At 41.8% G+C, this 14,635-nt stretch overlaps 1 protein-coding gene across 1 annotated transcript in view; it reads right to left on the bottom strand.

Annotated features, from left to right (window-relative positions):
- Positions 1 to 14,635, bottom strand: part of LOC149453976 (cyclin-dependent kinase 12-like) — a gene marked incomplete at its 5' end in the record, with an annotated part of 39,840 nt that overhangs the window by 9,978 nt on the left and 15,227 nt on the right. The window contains 2 exons of the mRNA XM_089687962.1: positions 4,322 to 4,768; positions 10,910 to 11,112. Of these exons, the coding sequence (XP_089544088.1) occupies positions 4,322 to 4,768; positions 10,910 to 11,112 (650 nt within the window). The remainder of the gene's footprint in view (positions 1 to 4,321; positions 4,769 to 10,909; positions 11,113 to 14,635) is intronic.

The following is a 14,635-nucleotide window of genomic DNA, read 5'->3' as shown; positions in this document are numbered from 1 at the left end:
GCTCATGAAAACCCCAAATCCACAATCTCAGAAAATTAGAATATTTCATGCAATCAATAAAACAAGGACAAAAAAAAAAATCAAGCACAGTGATCCCACGGTCGTTGAACCAGGTTTTGGTGCTTTTGGCAGTGTGGGCAGATGGCAAGTCCTGCTCGAAAATGAAGTCAGCATCCCCATAAAGCTCGTCTGCGGAAGGAAGCATGAAGTGCTCCAAAATCTCCTGGTAGACGGCTGAGTTGACCCCGGACTTAATGAAGCACAGTGGACCAACACCAGCATGACATGGCTCCCCAAATCAACACAGACTGTGTAAACTTCACACTGGACTTCAAGCATTTTGCAGTGTGTGCCTCTCCATTCTTCCTCCATACTCTGGGTCCTTGGTTTCCAAATGAGATGCAAAAGTTGCTCTCATCAGAAAAGAGGACTTTGGACCACTGAGCAACAGACCAGGTCTGTTTTTCTTTAGCCCAGGTAAGACGCTTCTGATGTTGTTTGTTGTTCAGGAGACAAGAGGAATATGACATTTGAAGCCCATGTCCAGGATCCGTCTGTGTGTAGTGGCTCTTGATGCACTGACTCCAGCCTCAGTCCACTTCTTGTGAAAGTCCCTAACACTTTTGAATGGCCTTTTCCTGACAATCTTGTTCAGGCAGCGGTCATCCCTGCTGCTTGTGCACCTTTTTCTTCCGCACTTTTCCCTTCAACATAACTTTCTATTAATGTGCTTTGATACAGCACTTTGGGAACATCCAACTTCTTTTGCAATTACCTTTTGAGGCTTTCCCTCCTTATGGAGGGTGTCAATGATGGTTTTCTGCACAACTGTCAGGTCAGCAGTCTTTCCCATGATTGTGATTCCTACTCAACCAGACTGAGAGACCATTTTAATTCTCAGGAACCCTTTGCAGGTGTTATCGCTTAATTAGCTGATTAGAGTTGGACACTTTGAGCCGAGAATATTGCACCTTTTCACAATATTCTAATTTTCTGAGATTGTGGCTTGGAGTTTTCATGAGCTGTAAGCCATAAACATCACAATTATGACAAATCACGGCTTGAACTATCTTGCTATGCATGTAATGAGTCTATCTCATATATTAGTTTCACCTTTTAAGTTGCATTACTGAAATAAATAAACTTTTGCACGATATTCTAATTTTTCGAGTTTCACCTGTAGTATGATTGTAGTCTCTAATCATCTTCAGCTGCAAGTCTGCAGTTTTGACTATCTCCTACGGCATGTCTGCAACCTGTTTTCTCTGGTAATGTGAGTGACCATATCTGAGGCCCCTATTATCAATAAAGTTGACCACCAATGCAATACTGCAGTGATGGCCAACTTGAAAACTATTGAGGTCCTCAAATGCAGCCTCCAATACTTGCAGAGGGCCACGCAATAGTACTGTTTCTTTGCATTGAGATGCACTGCATCAAGTTAGGCAGTCCATTCAAAATGAATAGGCTGTAAAGCATCTTAACATCTGGAAATTTCTAGCTGCATTTTTGCAACATACCGCATTGCACACTTAGGAGAAATCATGAGTGTCAAGAGCCATAATGGAAAATAAAAAAATAAAAAAAAACAGCACTGGTACAATGGCAAAACTATTAAAGGATAAGTACACTTTTTAAAATCATAAATGCACATTTTTTTGCAAGTAAAAATAAATGTGTATTTTTTTTTTCTTGGCAGCCTGTAAATCACTGCACTACTGATCAGTAGATTACAGCTGCAATGTCATGTTCCTGCAAACAGTCCGTACACTGTCTGACCGTACCTGTTACAGGTAAACAATTACTGCAATCCCGAAAGCTCAATGGACTATGAGAGCGCTCACTAGTGTCCCCGCTATACATTGAGAACTACAAGCTGTCATCTGCAAAGGCTGACAGTACTTGTAGGCATTCATTTACAGGAAACTGAATAAATGACATGGTCATATGGATAGAGCCCAGCAAGGCCACATTTTTAAATAGCGACAGTGGGTGCGGGGAGAAGATCCCCTCCTTGCTATCACAGGTAAAAAGGGGGGGAGGGGGGTAAGAGGCTGCATCTGCTGGAAGGGGTGGAATATGTACCATGTTTCAAATGCTGAACTTATCCTTTAAACCTCCCCCTATGACTGGCAATCAGCGAGTGAGATTAACCTCATTCCTGCATTGGTACTCTGCAGTAGCACTATTTAACTACCTCCCCTTGCACTGGTAACCAGTGGCAGTGTACAAGTAAAATGGGATTTAAAAACTTTAATGACTACATATTAAGACATACTGAATCATTTTATGCTAACTACATACAAACAAAAGCTTATGCTGAAACTGAAGATCTTCCACATTAGAGTCAACACAACTGATGTTATTGACATAATCAGTTCAATTCATTTTTCTGTCACATCCCCACTGAAACTCTATTTGCGCAAAAAGTACACTTTTACTAAACACTAATATTGCTATGGGCTTTATTCTACCCCCCATTCTTACTCTCTTTATCTAATCTTTACCAGCTCAGCCATTGACCACCTTATTAAGCTACCCACCAGTTCCCACGGATCCTGCAAAGAAGAAATTGTTCATGAGTTCTAGTAAGGCCTCATTCGCACGGGCATACTCATGCATACATCCATGCAAAGGGGCGTCTTTGCCCACATGGGATGCGGATGCACGTCCCATAATGCAAACAGTGTGCGTTCGGACACACACATCCGCATAGCTTTCAAACTGGGACACTTGTGGATCCCCATGTGGGCAAAGGCTGCCTTTCACATGGATATATGCCTGTTGTGTGAACTGAAGCTATTAGTCTTGACAAGGTTATTAGTATACCATACACTACAGCCTCAGGAAATGTATTGGGGAAACGTGTTCACTGCATTCTTTGGTTATTGCTCTTAAGGGACCTTTTCATACATATGCATTATCCACTAAAATAAAAGTTAGTGCATGTGTTAAGATGCAAGTTAATGCATGTTTGCTGGCAATATAAAGTGCAATGCAATGTGTGTAAAGACACATGCTGACATGAAGTTTGATGCATTTTCCTTGATTTCAATAGAAAATGCATCAAAGGGTTAAATGCATAGGTATTAATATTAAAATACATGCTATGGAAAAAAAAACGCCAAAAAAACCACACACAAAGTAAAACAGTAAACGTATACATAATCCAATAGTGTGTTATGCAGTTTTTGTGGAGTCTCGCTTGAAGATAAAATATTAGCAAAAACTTACGAGATGCAGGTAAGACATTTCGGCCGCATCTAATGATCTCAAAGTTTGCAGTTTTCAAGTGGCTAAAAACAGCCCAATTTCTTGCAATCAATTTGATATAATTTTTGGTACTACTTGCAGAATGTCAGAAATAACAGATACTAAAAAAAAAATCTTTAGGTACATTGGAATATTCTAATCTTTTAATGAATGTTCCCTTTTCTACATAGAAAAGGAAATTAACTTTCATTATGTACACACCGCAACAGACTGTTGGCCAAATTGGTGATAAATGGCACAGTCCAAGTTGTAAGGTGATATGAAGCACATCCATCAAAATATGTCAGATTTAGTGGAAGATCTGCACCCAGATCACCATCCTAAAGCAGGCCACATATTACAATTAAACTGTACAATCTCCTTTAAATTTACCAACACCACAGTGCCAGGGTTTGCTTCACTAGAGAAAAATTTAATGCATTTCATAGGGTGGCCCTTGCACCATATTACTGTTGGTAGATCTACTGCACAGTGTGTGGACAGCTTTGGATACTGCGTGTGGTCAAATAAAATGTGGCATTTGTGTTGAGAATAACAAAGTTCTGACAATACAAGCACATGAATGGAAAAGGTACAGATTAAGGGATCAAACAGTAAATGGAATGGATAAAATAACGAAGCAGAAAGACATACCAGGGAAACCAGTATAACTACTTTAAGGTAATAAGAAGAATAAAGTAAATCAATAGAAGAAAAACAGAACTAGAAAAGAAAGCATAGAAGAATACTGAAGAAGTCATCCTAACATATCTCCTCAATAACACCTATGTCTTAAGATTTTAATTAAAGTAATTGCAAGTAAACGGTTCAAATAACAAGAATAATTAAATTTAAATTGTACAGTTTATTATAAACCAAAATACAGGAGCGTAAGGTCTTTGCCTTTTCCCTACTTGTGCTGCAGAGAGGATCTCAGGGACACCTTTTCAGCACACAGAGATTTATACAACAGAATGTTACCCCCTGCGCATTTATAAACCTCTACCATGTCTGGTTTCCTTACATGCAGTGAGGAAGAGATGGGTGACTGAGGGTGACAACGAATTACCTGCGTCATCCTCCTCCAACACTGCACCTTCTTCTTCCTCCTCCTCCTCTTCATTAGACTTTAGCTGTACAGGAGGATTATTTGTGATCTGCTCTCCATTGCTTTCCCCTGTGGACTCTGCTGCTTCCTGTGGTTTCATTAGCTGGCTCAATAGGACAGCCAAAACGTTCTGCATGTCTCCCTGAGTTCCAAGGCCTTCTGATTCTGCTTGCTCTGAGGCTTGACTTTCTTTAGTGGCTTCCATTTCTGATGTCACAGCTGTAGAAGTGGCTATTGCAGTGATAGACTGGTTAAGGGCTTCCAGTTGTTGCTGTATGTCCGGGTTACCCTGAACATTCAAAAGCTGAGATATCTGAGTGACATTGAGATCTGTTTGACTTTGGAGAAGGTTCAGCAGGATAGCAAGCTCACTTTGATTAAGCTGCTGTGTGATATCCCCCAAGGCAGCTGGAAAAGAAAAGAAAAACAGGTGACTTAAGTGTACACGAATATATGAAGAGAGAAATTTTGACTTGCCTATAAATTCCATATCTTGGAATACAGTATAGGATACAGGCTGGCCTGGGTTAAAGGCTCATACCTTCAGGTGATTGGACACTGGCAATGCTTTTGAGGACATGCTCCCTGGGCACATCCCCTATAACCCTACCCAATTAATTCAGTTCTCAGGTTTGTAGCAAGCAATGTAGATTATATAAGGAATAGAAGAAACGGTCACCTGTGTCTTGTAATGTATTTCAAGTAAAGTCAAAATTCCTCTCATGTCAGACTACAGAGATTTTGCATTAACCAGTTCAGTGCTATACAACATTCCCTATGTTGAAACTGCCAACAAAGGAATGTGAAGATTTACCTTACTATAGGCTGTGCGTACAAAGAAACAAAGGACAAGATCAAAGCACATCTTTTGAAGTTGAAAAACAGAAGGTGCAGGTAGGAAGGATTAAAATGCCTTTAAGACTGAAACCTGGTAGAGTCCACTTTTTGAGAACTCTTTTTCAACTGGAAAGAGATCAGTAATAAGTCCTGGATGAGGGAAAATCTTTTCTAAATTGAACTAAAACGTCAATGATTGCCCATTCTATCTGTTCATGAAAGCATCAGCTGAAGCCTGAACATACACCTGGTAAAACCTGGAGAATGTGTGAAGAGGACTAGTTGGTGGACCTGCAAATCTGAGATACAGATGCTTGATGCTGGAAAGTTCTACAGACCTGGTGGAATAAACTCTGATATGGAACGGAGGAACTCTATATCTCAGGGCGTAAGCCCTGGAATAAGTTGTCTGATCCAACTAACAATGATTGAGCAGGAAGCAGGATGTTTTGCAGGGAAGAAAAAGAATAAAAAAGACAGAAGTTTCCAGATAGATCCTGACAACATCTAAGCAGTGCAGGGAAAATTTCCTTGGTGTGGTCTGGAGCTAGCTAGAAGAAAGTCAGAACAATATCCTCATTGAGATTTAAAGAAGAAACCACCTAGGGCAGAAACCGTAGGACTGAAATGGGCTCATTGGTATGAGAAAGAGGCAGCCCCCCTAGAAACGCATAACCACATCCCCATGCACATGACGGCATTTCCGGAACCACGCGCTTTCCACCACCGACCAACTTCTGGTCCTCCTTTGGTCTCCAAGGCCTCCATTTACATCTATAGCAATGTAGCCTGGCCTTCCTGTTTCCGTAGCGGAGATACTGACGGACCTGTGTGAAGTGGACTCATCCATCTTACGACAATGTAACACTAACAATGTGACAAGGAAGTTGCACGGGCCCCCTGGAGGATGGGGCAAAGTCACCACTGTGACCCCTGACTGGTTGGGGGGGTGAGAAATTTGGAGCATTTACAGAAACCGCACCAAACCCACAGGATTTAACAGAAGTCTATGTCTCAGTGCAGCTAGTCCACAGGATCAGTGGGAAAGCAGCCTAATAACCATTTTTTATAAGTGCTAATATGCCTATTGCATGTACAGTGTATGTGACGTTTAATACACTGATCTGTTCCTCTTTCAGCTTCTGCTGGCATCAGTCTCCATGCTGATAGAAAGGTCCCAGGGGAGGTGCACTTGGTATCACTCAGCCTGGGATAGGAGCTGGCACTACAGAGAAAGCATCAGCTTATGTGTTTCTTGCTTACTCTGTGGCCGCATGCTTCCTCCACTGCGGGCGCTGGCTCCATGCAGTCTGATGCTCTGGGATGGTGGGTCGGCAACCTGTTGATTGTGATCAGGGCTTGCCAACTCATCATCCCATCTCATGAGGTCAAGGGCAACATCAGAGGACCACAGGTTGAGCACCCCTGCTGTAGGCCATCACCAGAGTCCATGTCATTTGTCCCTTCTATCGCAGCTCCCTTGTTTCTGATCTTGCCATTGTTAAGTGAGGGATCCCTCATTAGGTACTCAAAATGGATGTGGAAGGAATGTGATTTTGTAGAAGAAGGCATCAGGAAGTGCAAAATAAAAAGTGGTATGCATGCTTTCCATGGATATGGCTGTTAGAAGTGCATTAAGCAAGGAGGCGTGTTGCAATTAGGTCACCATCCAGAAACGAAGAGCACAATGGAAAAGACTGCCAAATTTAAAATAAAGTAGAAAAACTTATGGCATCACATAAAAGTATTATGAGGAGTGAAACATAAAAGCGAATAACACCCCATTCCTGTGCTTAACCTTCCTCTTGTGTTAGTTTCCTGTTACCATCTCTTATGTTAACGGGTCGGTTTTGACCCGTGTCTTAAATCAGCTGTAAAATACACTAAAAACAATTATCTATCATCCAATTTGTTTCTCATCTCTTAGTTACCTTGTTAGGCTTCCTTATCCATGAAAATATTGGTTTTAATATTTTTGGTGTGGGCCCCTGGGCCTTTTTTTGTCAGTATACCCCTCGATTTCAATTAAAAAACAATGTAAAATGAACCTCGGGAGAATCATATAAATAAATAAAATGTTGTTATGTCACCTGACTATTACTGAGGGGATTTAGAACACATCTCTGAAATAAATTTGTTTTGTTTATTTTTTCATTTTAATATTATTAACTATAGTAACATCTATGGTGTTACGGGTCAATTTCGACCCATATATATATAATTACTTCAAAAAGGCAAAGAGACTCTTTTTTTCAGCAATAGAACTTTAGTACAACTACAAAATGAAAAACAGAATATATATATAAAACAAAATATAGATTTGCAAGGTCCAACAACCAATCAAGCAAATCAAACCAAGTACTTGTTCCAACACTAATAAAAAACAAAATCAGAGTAAAAGTCTGTGTGCAAGAACGCGTGCGTGCGTGTCAAAAAGATGACACTTTGTGTGTGCTTTGCAGAGATATTTGTTGCAGTTGAAGCACAGTACATTTGTCTTTCTGTCCTCACTGCTTGGGCAGACCTGACACCTCTTTCTTTTAGAATCAGGTGGCCTGAGTGGGGTTGTGGTTGTGGCTGTGGTGGATGATGTTGAGGCAGGGCTGGCTGAGGCGGATGCTGGCGTGGACAAAGTGCTAGGTGACCTCTGCAGCTGTCTGACCAAGACTGCAGCATCTGGGTCTCGGGGCACCCGTTCCCTTCGCTCAATGTGTGGCTTGACAAGGGAATTTCCCAGCCCCTCAAGAAACATTCTCCGCTTGTTTTTTTTGGTTGAGTTCCATCCTTGGTGGATGTGGGTCCACAACACAAATGCATTATATGCAGATACATCAAGGATGTTGTAAAACACAACCATTCGCCATATCCTGGTCATTCGCTGGCAAGTGTAGGTGGCAGTCAGCTTGTCCACTCCTCCTTTGTTTTTGTTATAGTCGAGGATAATTGTGGGCTTTTTGTCACTTCCGGATGACACAGCTGCATCTTTGTGAAGAGTAGACATAGTATCACATTCCGGTTTTTTTTTTGAACAATATGAGACAACAGTGGTGGTGTCTGTAAAAGCAAACTTTGTGGACAGTGCAGCCCTGTCCTTCACCTGCAAGATTTCAGCAGGCAGCTCAGGGTTATTTTTCTTCACTGTGTCCACCATGGTAAGTTTCCTCCTGAGAAGTTCTTGTCCAAGGTCATAGCTGGTAAAAAAAATTGTCAAGTGATATTGTGACCCTGCAGTCCAGTAGTCATAACGAGGACCACACGTTTTCCTTGGTTTTTCTCAGGGATGCCACTTGCAGCTTTGCCTGTGTAAATCTGTAGATTCCAGGCATAGCTGGTTTTTGCATCACAGGCTGCCTAGATTTTTTTGCCGTACTTCCCTGGCTTACTGGGTATGTATTGCCGGAAGGGGCATTTTCCTCGGAAAGGGACAAGACGTTCATCCACTGTCACCTCTGGCCCAGGGTTGAACATCAGTGGAAGGAGCTGCACCCATCTCTCCCAGACATCCCTGATGGGGGCAAGCTTGTCAGATCTTGCTCTGGTATCTCTGTTGCCAAATCTGAGGACTCTTGATATCATTTGAAAGGTCTGAAGTGACATTGCTGCCCGGAAAATATTTCTGCCTGTCGATGCGTCCCACAGACTATCAGTGGCCTCATTGCAGGATCTGTACACTCCAGCAAGAAGAAGAATACCAATATAGGCATCCAGGTATTCCTCATCAATGTCTTTCTACATGCTGCCATGGACTTTTTTTCCTTCAAGGTTTGTCATAGCAATGATGACTCTTTTTAGTGACAATGGCATAAATAGCTCAAAACATGTCTTGATGTCACCGACTCTCATCACAGCAAACCTTGCGATTCCAGGGGTCATTTTGATGACATTTGCAGCAGCTGCCCTGCCATGTACATCAGGAGGTACTGAGCTCCAACAGAGCTTACCATTTTTGGACTTGAATATTTCAGCGGGAGCAGCTTTAGCACCGGTGGCCTCCTCAATGAAAATCTTCTCATTTTTGCATGCTACAAATTGGAAATGTGCACTCTGCAAGTCTCCAATTCTATACTGAATTGGCCTCACATGTCTGGACATGCCCGTCTTTGTTTTGTTTTTGTGCAAGTATACTGGAAAACAAGGCAAAATGAGAATCCCCTAAAGCTCACATGATTGGGAGAGGAGCTGGCTGTCAGTGTGCTGGTTGACAGTGAACTTATGATTTCAGTTTTGGCTCTAATTATTGCTTTATAATCTTATTTTTATAACTGGGTCAAAACCGACCCTAACACAAAGATCATAATTTGAACATGAGCATTTTATAATTTAGTGAAAACAAATTTTTTTTTATTTTGTTGAAATAGAGGTTCCTGACAAAGTCATAAAGCCTTGATGCAATAAACACATTTATATGGTTATTTTATGCATTTAAAACCTAAAAACGGGTCGGTGCCGACCCTAACACAAGACGAAGGTGCATCTGCTTATGTGCCAAGCACTGCGGGGTGTGCACAGCCAGGAATGGCCCAAATTGAAGGGAAACCCTGTCTTACCTTGTCCATATCATTGGGCCTGTCCAGGTCCAGGCTTCCCCTATCACAGCGGGCAAAATACCAAAATGGCTACGTGAAAAGATGACTGCCTAATGCAGGATCCAGTGCCATTACAGGCTGGCCCCACACAGTGGGGTGCAGGTCTAACCCCCCAGGGTTAACACAGGGGTTACCGATCCAGAAACTGCTAGACAGCCTTGGGCAATAAGCAGTACAGTTTTACATACATAGTTGGTAAGGTTGAATAAAGACCGTGCTCCATCCAATTCAACGTGTGTGTGTGTTGTCACTACCATTTTCCAAAACCCTGTACAATGTGTTCACTGGGAAACATTTTTAAAAGTTTTTGAAATTATCTACACTCCCCACTGGCACCACACACTGTGGAAAAGAGTTCCAGATCCTTACTGCTCTAAATGTAGAACTGCTTAAGCAGTAAAGATTAAACTGCTTCTCGTCTAACTTTATAGTGTGATTCTAGTACTATGATGCTAGCAAATTAAAAAAAAAAAAAACTCAGTGTGTGGAGTTATAGGAGTGTGCAACTTGGGGTGGCCCAAGCAGAGTTCTTTGCCAGTGACCAATCACTTGACGGTAACCTGCATATAACTCAGACTATGAATACATGCTATCTGTCCTGTACTGTACGATTAGGATATACAGATGATGAAGCAAGCAAAAAATAGTGATCATTAAAACGAACCTTCACCCTCCCCAGCCACGTTCTGTCATCTCATCCCTAGTTACTCCTCACCCCCTCAGAAAAGTACATTGATTTTTAATTGTATTGCAATTTTTCAATCACCTTTTTCCATGGAATTCTCTTCCCCACCCCCTATGTTCTCACCTAGGTGAGAATGATGTGTTAATTCCTGCAGCCTCCTGAGATACCCATATCACGCATCCCAGCCGGTTTCCCGAAGACATGCTGCATCACCACGCAGCTGGCTGCAAAAACCCAGAAGAGACGGCCTGAAGTGCAGCAGTGGTGCATTTGACTCCTACAGAAGACCAGTGGATTGCTGGGCATATGTGTATTTATGGATTTCCAAGCAAAAAATAAGGGAGGGAGTGAATTTCCTCTTTGGCAACATGACAGAGCTGTCCGATTTCTTGAAAGAATTACAAACGTGCTTGACTACAAAGTTTATGAATGGCTACTTACTCAAGTCAGCTGCAATAGGTTCTGGTTTGACTGGCTGAGAAGGGGCTGGGCTGCTGTTTTTGACCGTTTCTGTGCCAACTGCTGCTATACTTTCTTTTCTTGGAGCTTTAATGGCAGGTGGCTCTTCCAGAATGATGCCACTCTGTCTCTGTCTTCTGCGCTTCTTGCTCCACAACTCATGACAGTCCTGCCAGTGGGGAAGGCTATAAGAAGGAAGGACTTATTTAAGTCTGGTTCATAATGTTATACAATATCACAAAAAAACACAAATCTACCTAAAACGAATATTATTTGTGTGTGATCACCGACATGTTGTATAATTTACTACCTTAATTGGTTCTAGTAATGAGTAATATCCAAAAGAATTTCTAGATCCATCAAACTATTGCTGCTTTTATAAACGTAACCACTTGAAAAATGGACTGTTTCACCCTCTACCAGTCCGAACCATTTTTCCATTTTCAGAGCTGCTGAACTTTGAATAACTACTCATTCATGCAACACTGTATCCAAATGATTGTTTTTTAGAGTTTTTGAGAGAGAAAAAAAAACGTTTTCTTGAGTTCTTTTAAGTTGAAATTTTTTGTCAGAAATGTTTGGAAAATTAAGAAATTAAATAAAATGTGATTTTTTTTCAAAGTTGACATTTTAATAAGTTATTTCTCACAGCATAGGCATACCTACAATTACACCCCAAAACACATTCTGCTACTCCTCCCAAGTATGGGGATACCACATGTGAGACTTTTTCACAGCCTAAATGCATAGAAAGGCACAAAATCCAAGGAGCATCTTTGGGATTTCAAATAGCATAAATTATGAGTGTAATTTCCTGATTACGTATCATATTACTTGAGTCTCTGACATGACGGGACAGGGGAAACATCCATAAAATGCCCACATTTTGGAAAGCAAACACCCCAAATTATTTTCTGAAAAGAAAAGCAAGTACAATACATGAGATTTTTTAATATTTGGACTAAGTATGTGCCAGACACTGTAAGTTGTGTACAGTAATGGTTACCTCTGTACAAATGGACAGGGAATATAGCTTAGTGCATCACCACCTATAGCAGCCATGTTCTAAAAGCTAAGCAAGTCTTGCCTACTGGTAAGTGGCTGCCCCCCAGAATGCCATGCTCACTTGCCAGGAGGTATAGGAGACTGAAGAAAGGAAGAAATAGAGAGTGGCAGGGATCAGAAACACTGTTGTTGGCTTACACTGAAATGGTGACACTGGGACTGGTGTGGCAGTGATCAGGGACACTGTTGCTGGATTACTGGTCTGGTGAAACTGGAACTTGTGTGATGGCAATCAAGAACACTGTTGCTGGCATAGAAAGGTCTGTTGACATTGCGACTGGTGCGTTGGTGGAAAGAACACGTGCTGGCATACACTGGTCGGTGATACGGACTGGCTTGGCAGTGATCGGGAAAACATTTGCTGGCTGCACTGGTCTGGTGTGGCAGCAATCAGGAATATTGTTTCCAGCTATACTGGTTTGGCGACACGGACCGGCTGCATTATTAGGGCTCTTTCACACATGAGGTTGAAGGGCAGTAAAATCTTACAGCTGGGCCATGGTTTTACCACCCCTGAACTGCAATCCCATTTAGCTGCAAAGCCAGTGGTTGGAAGTGTACACATGCCACAGCTGCCATGCTTTTCTTCACAGCTGTGGTAGGAATTATACCCCCTACCGCTTTTGGAGTGCAAAGTGCCTGTCAATCATGAACAATTCAAGTAAATGGAGGCACTTTTGGGGGGTCCAAGGTGGCAAATCAGGCAGTGAGGAGGCGACACCTCCTCACTGCCTGTCAATTGTTCTCTGAACAGTGATCTGAACACTGGGAATGGTGTGGCGGTGATCAGGGACATTGACTGCCTGCACTGGTCCAGTGACACTGTACTGCTTTGGCAGATTGCACTGACAATGAGAGCCTCTAGCCACTATACATGATCACTGCCACAGCAATACAAAATCACCATAGTGACACTGTGCTTGTTCTAGTGACAGTATGTAACAAATACATTTTTTTTTTTTTTTTAACATACCACCACCAGAACAGTGCAGTGTCAATATGGTGACATTGTACTACTGTGGCTTATGATCAGTGACATTGGCTGATGCACTAGCAGCCCGTCTTTGATCAATAGACAGCAGTACAATGTCACCATTGTGACACTGTACTTTTGGGGGGGGAGGGGGGATTTTTTTTCTGTATTTTTTACAATTTAAATGTTCATTACAGTGCTGATCACTGTAGTCAACACTCTGTTTCCTCTCAAAGTCGATCACTGTGAAAGGAAATGGCTCAAAGGCTGCCTTTGTTTACCAGTGTGATCGCTGTGATTAGTCACAGAGATCACACAAAACAGGGCCAATTACATTGGACCTGTGCGCGGTTCTCGATTATATGCTGTATACCCTGCTCTAGGTCTGAGACAACTAGTCGGTTGTCAGCTATTTTCATTATAGATTAGTTGGTCAGCAAATTACTAGGGGCAATCAAGTCAAACCGGGACTTTAAATTTTACAGGTACAGGATGCTAGAGTGGTGGTACAACACAGCAGAAGGTGGCAAGTGAGTCCTATTAATGATAGGTGGCTATTAATCAAGATGACAGACAACAGCAGTAGTGCATGCATGGAACAATGTGTGGTGATGAAGTTTCTTGTGAACGAAGGTGAAAAACCCGCGGATATCTACAGAAGACTTCAAGCACAGTACGGCGATGAGAAGCTCAGCCGCAATAAGACATCTAAACATTTCAAAGATGGCTGTACATCTGTCAGTGACGATCCCGGCCATGGTGGTTCCCAGACCACAGTAATCATTCCTCAGAATGTTGAGTGCGTGAAACGCCTGATCCTGGATAATCAACAAATAATCTGTTGTGAAACTGTACAAAAGACTAAACTTTCTGTGGGAATGATGAACACAATGATGATTGAAGCAGTCTGTCCTAAGATGGTTCAGGCATACTGACAAATCTATGCTGAAGCTTTCCAGGCATTAAATACATGGATACTTGTATAAATGTAGCAGGAGAGTGTGTCAAAAAATAAACGTAGTTTTGCACTTATTCTTTTTTTTATACAAACTCAAAAATCCCGGTTTGACTTGAACGCCCATCGTAGTTAGCCTGAACAGAGAATGCATTATTTGTTTACAAAAAATACAGTGCAGCACACATACAGCTCAGTACATCATTCATACATGTCTGAGAACTTGTGAATGTGTGAGGAGCAATGCCTTGTGGGACATATAGTCCTGGGCAGGAAAAGGAAGTGATTCAAAGGGATTATAGATTTTTTTTTTCACCTTGCTATACTCTGTACTATACTTTGCGCCTTGCTATAGGGGCACTCTGAAGGCAGGAGCCAGAAGCACTAGCAGGAGACCCCAGGAAAGGAGAATCGGGGCTGCTCTGTGCAAAACCAATGTATAGAGCAGGTAAGTATGACAAGTTTGTTTTACAAAAAAAAATAAAAAATCAACGTATACAATGACTTGAAGGGCTCTAAGCACGGAAGATCCGCATATGAACCCAGAGAAACTGGAAGCTGATAGACTGGAGGTAATATAAGGCATTACACTTAAATTTTAAGTAAAAGTTTGCCAGTGTTGTGTATTTAGAAATGATTATATCCATGGAATAAAAGTCTACTTTTATATGAAAGATATTTGTCCCCCCCTCCACCATTCATATAGATTCATGTC

This window comes from Staurois parvus, unplaced genomic scaffold, assembly GCF_062004578.1.
Source record: "Staurois parvus isolate SC_StPar_1 unplaced genomic scaffold, SC_StPar_1.0 ptg000442l, whole genome shotgun sequence".
NCBI lineage: Eukaryota > Metazoa > Chordata > Amphibia > Anura > Ranidae > Staurois > Staurois parvus.
This window is presented reverse-complemented; position numbering and strand designations above follow the sequence as displayed.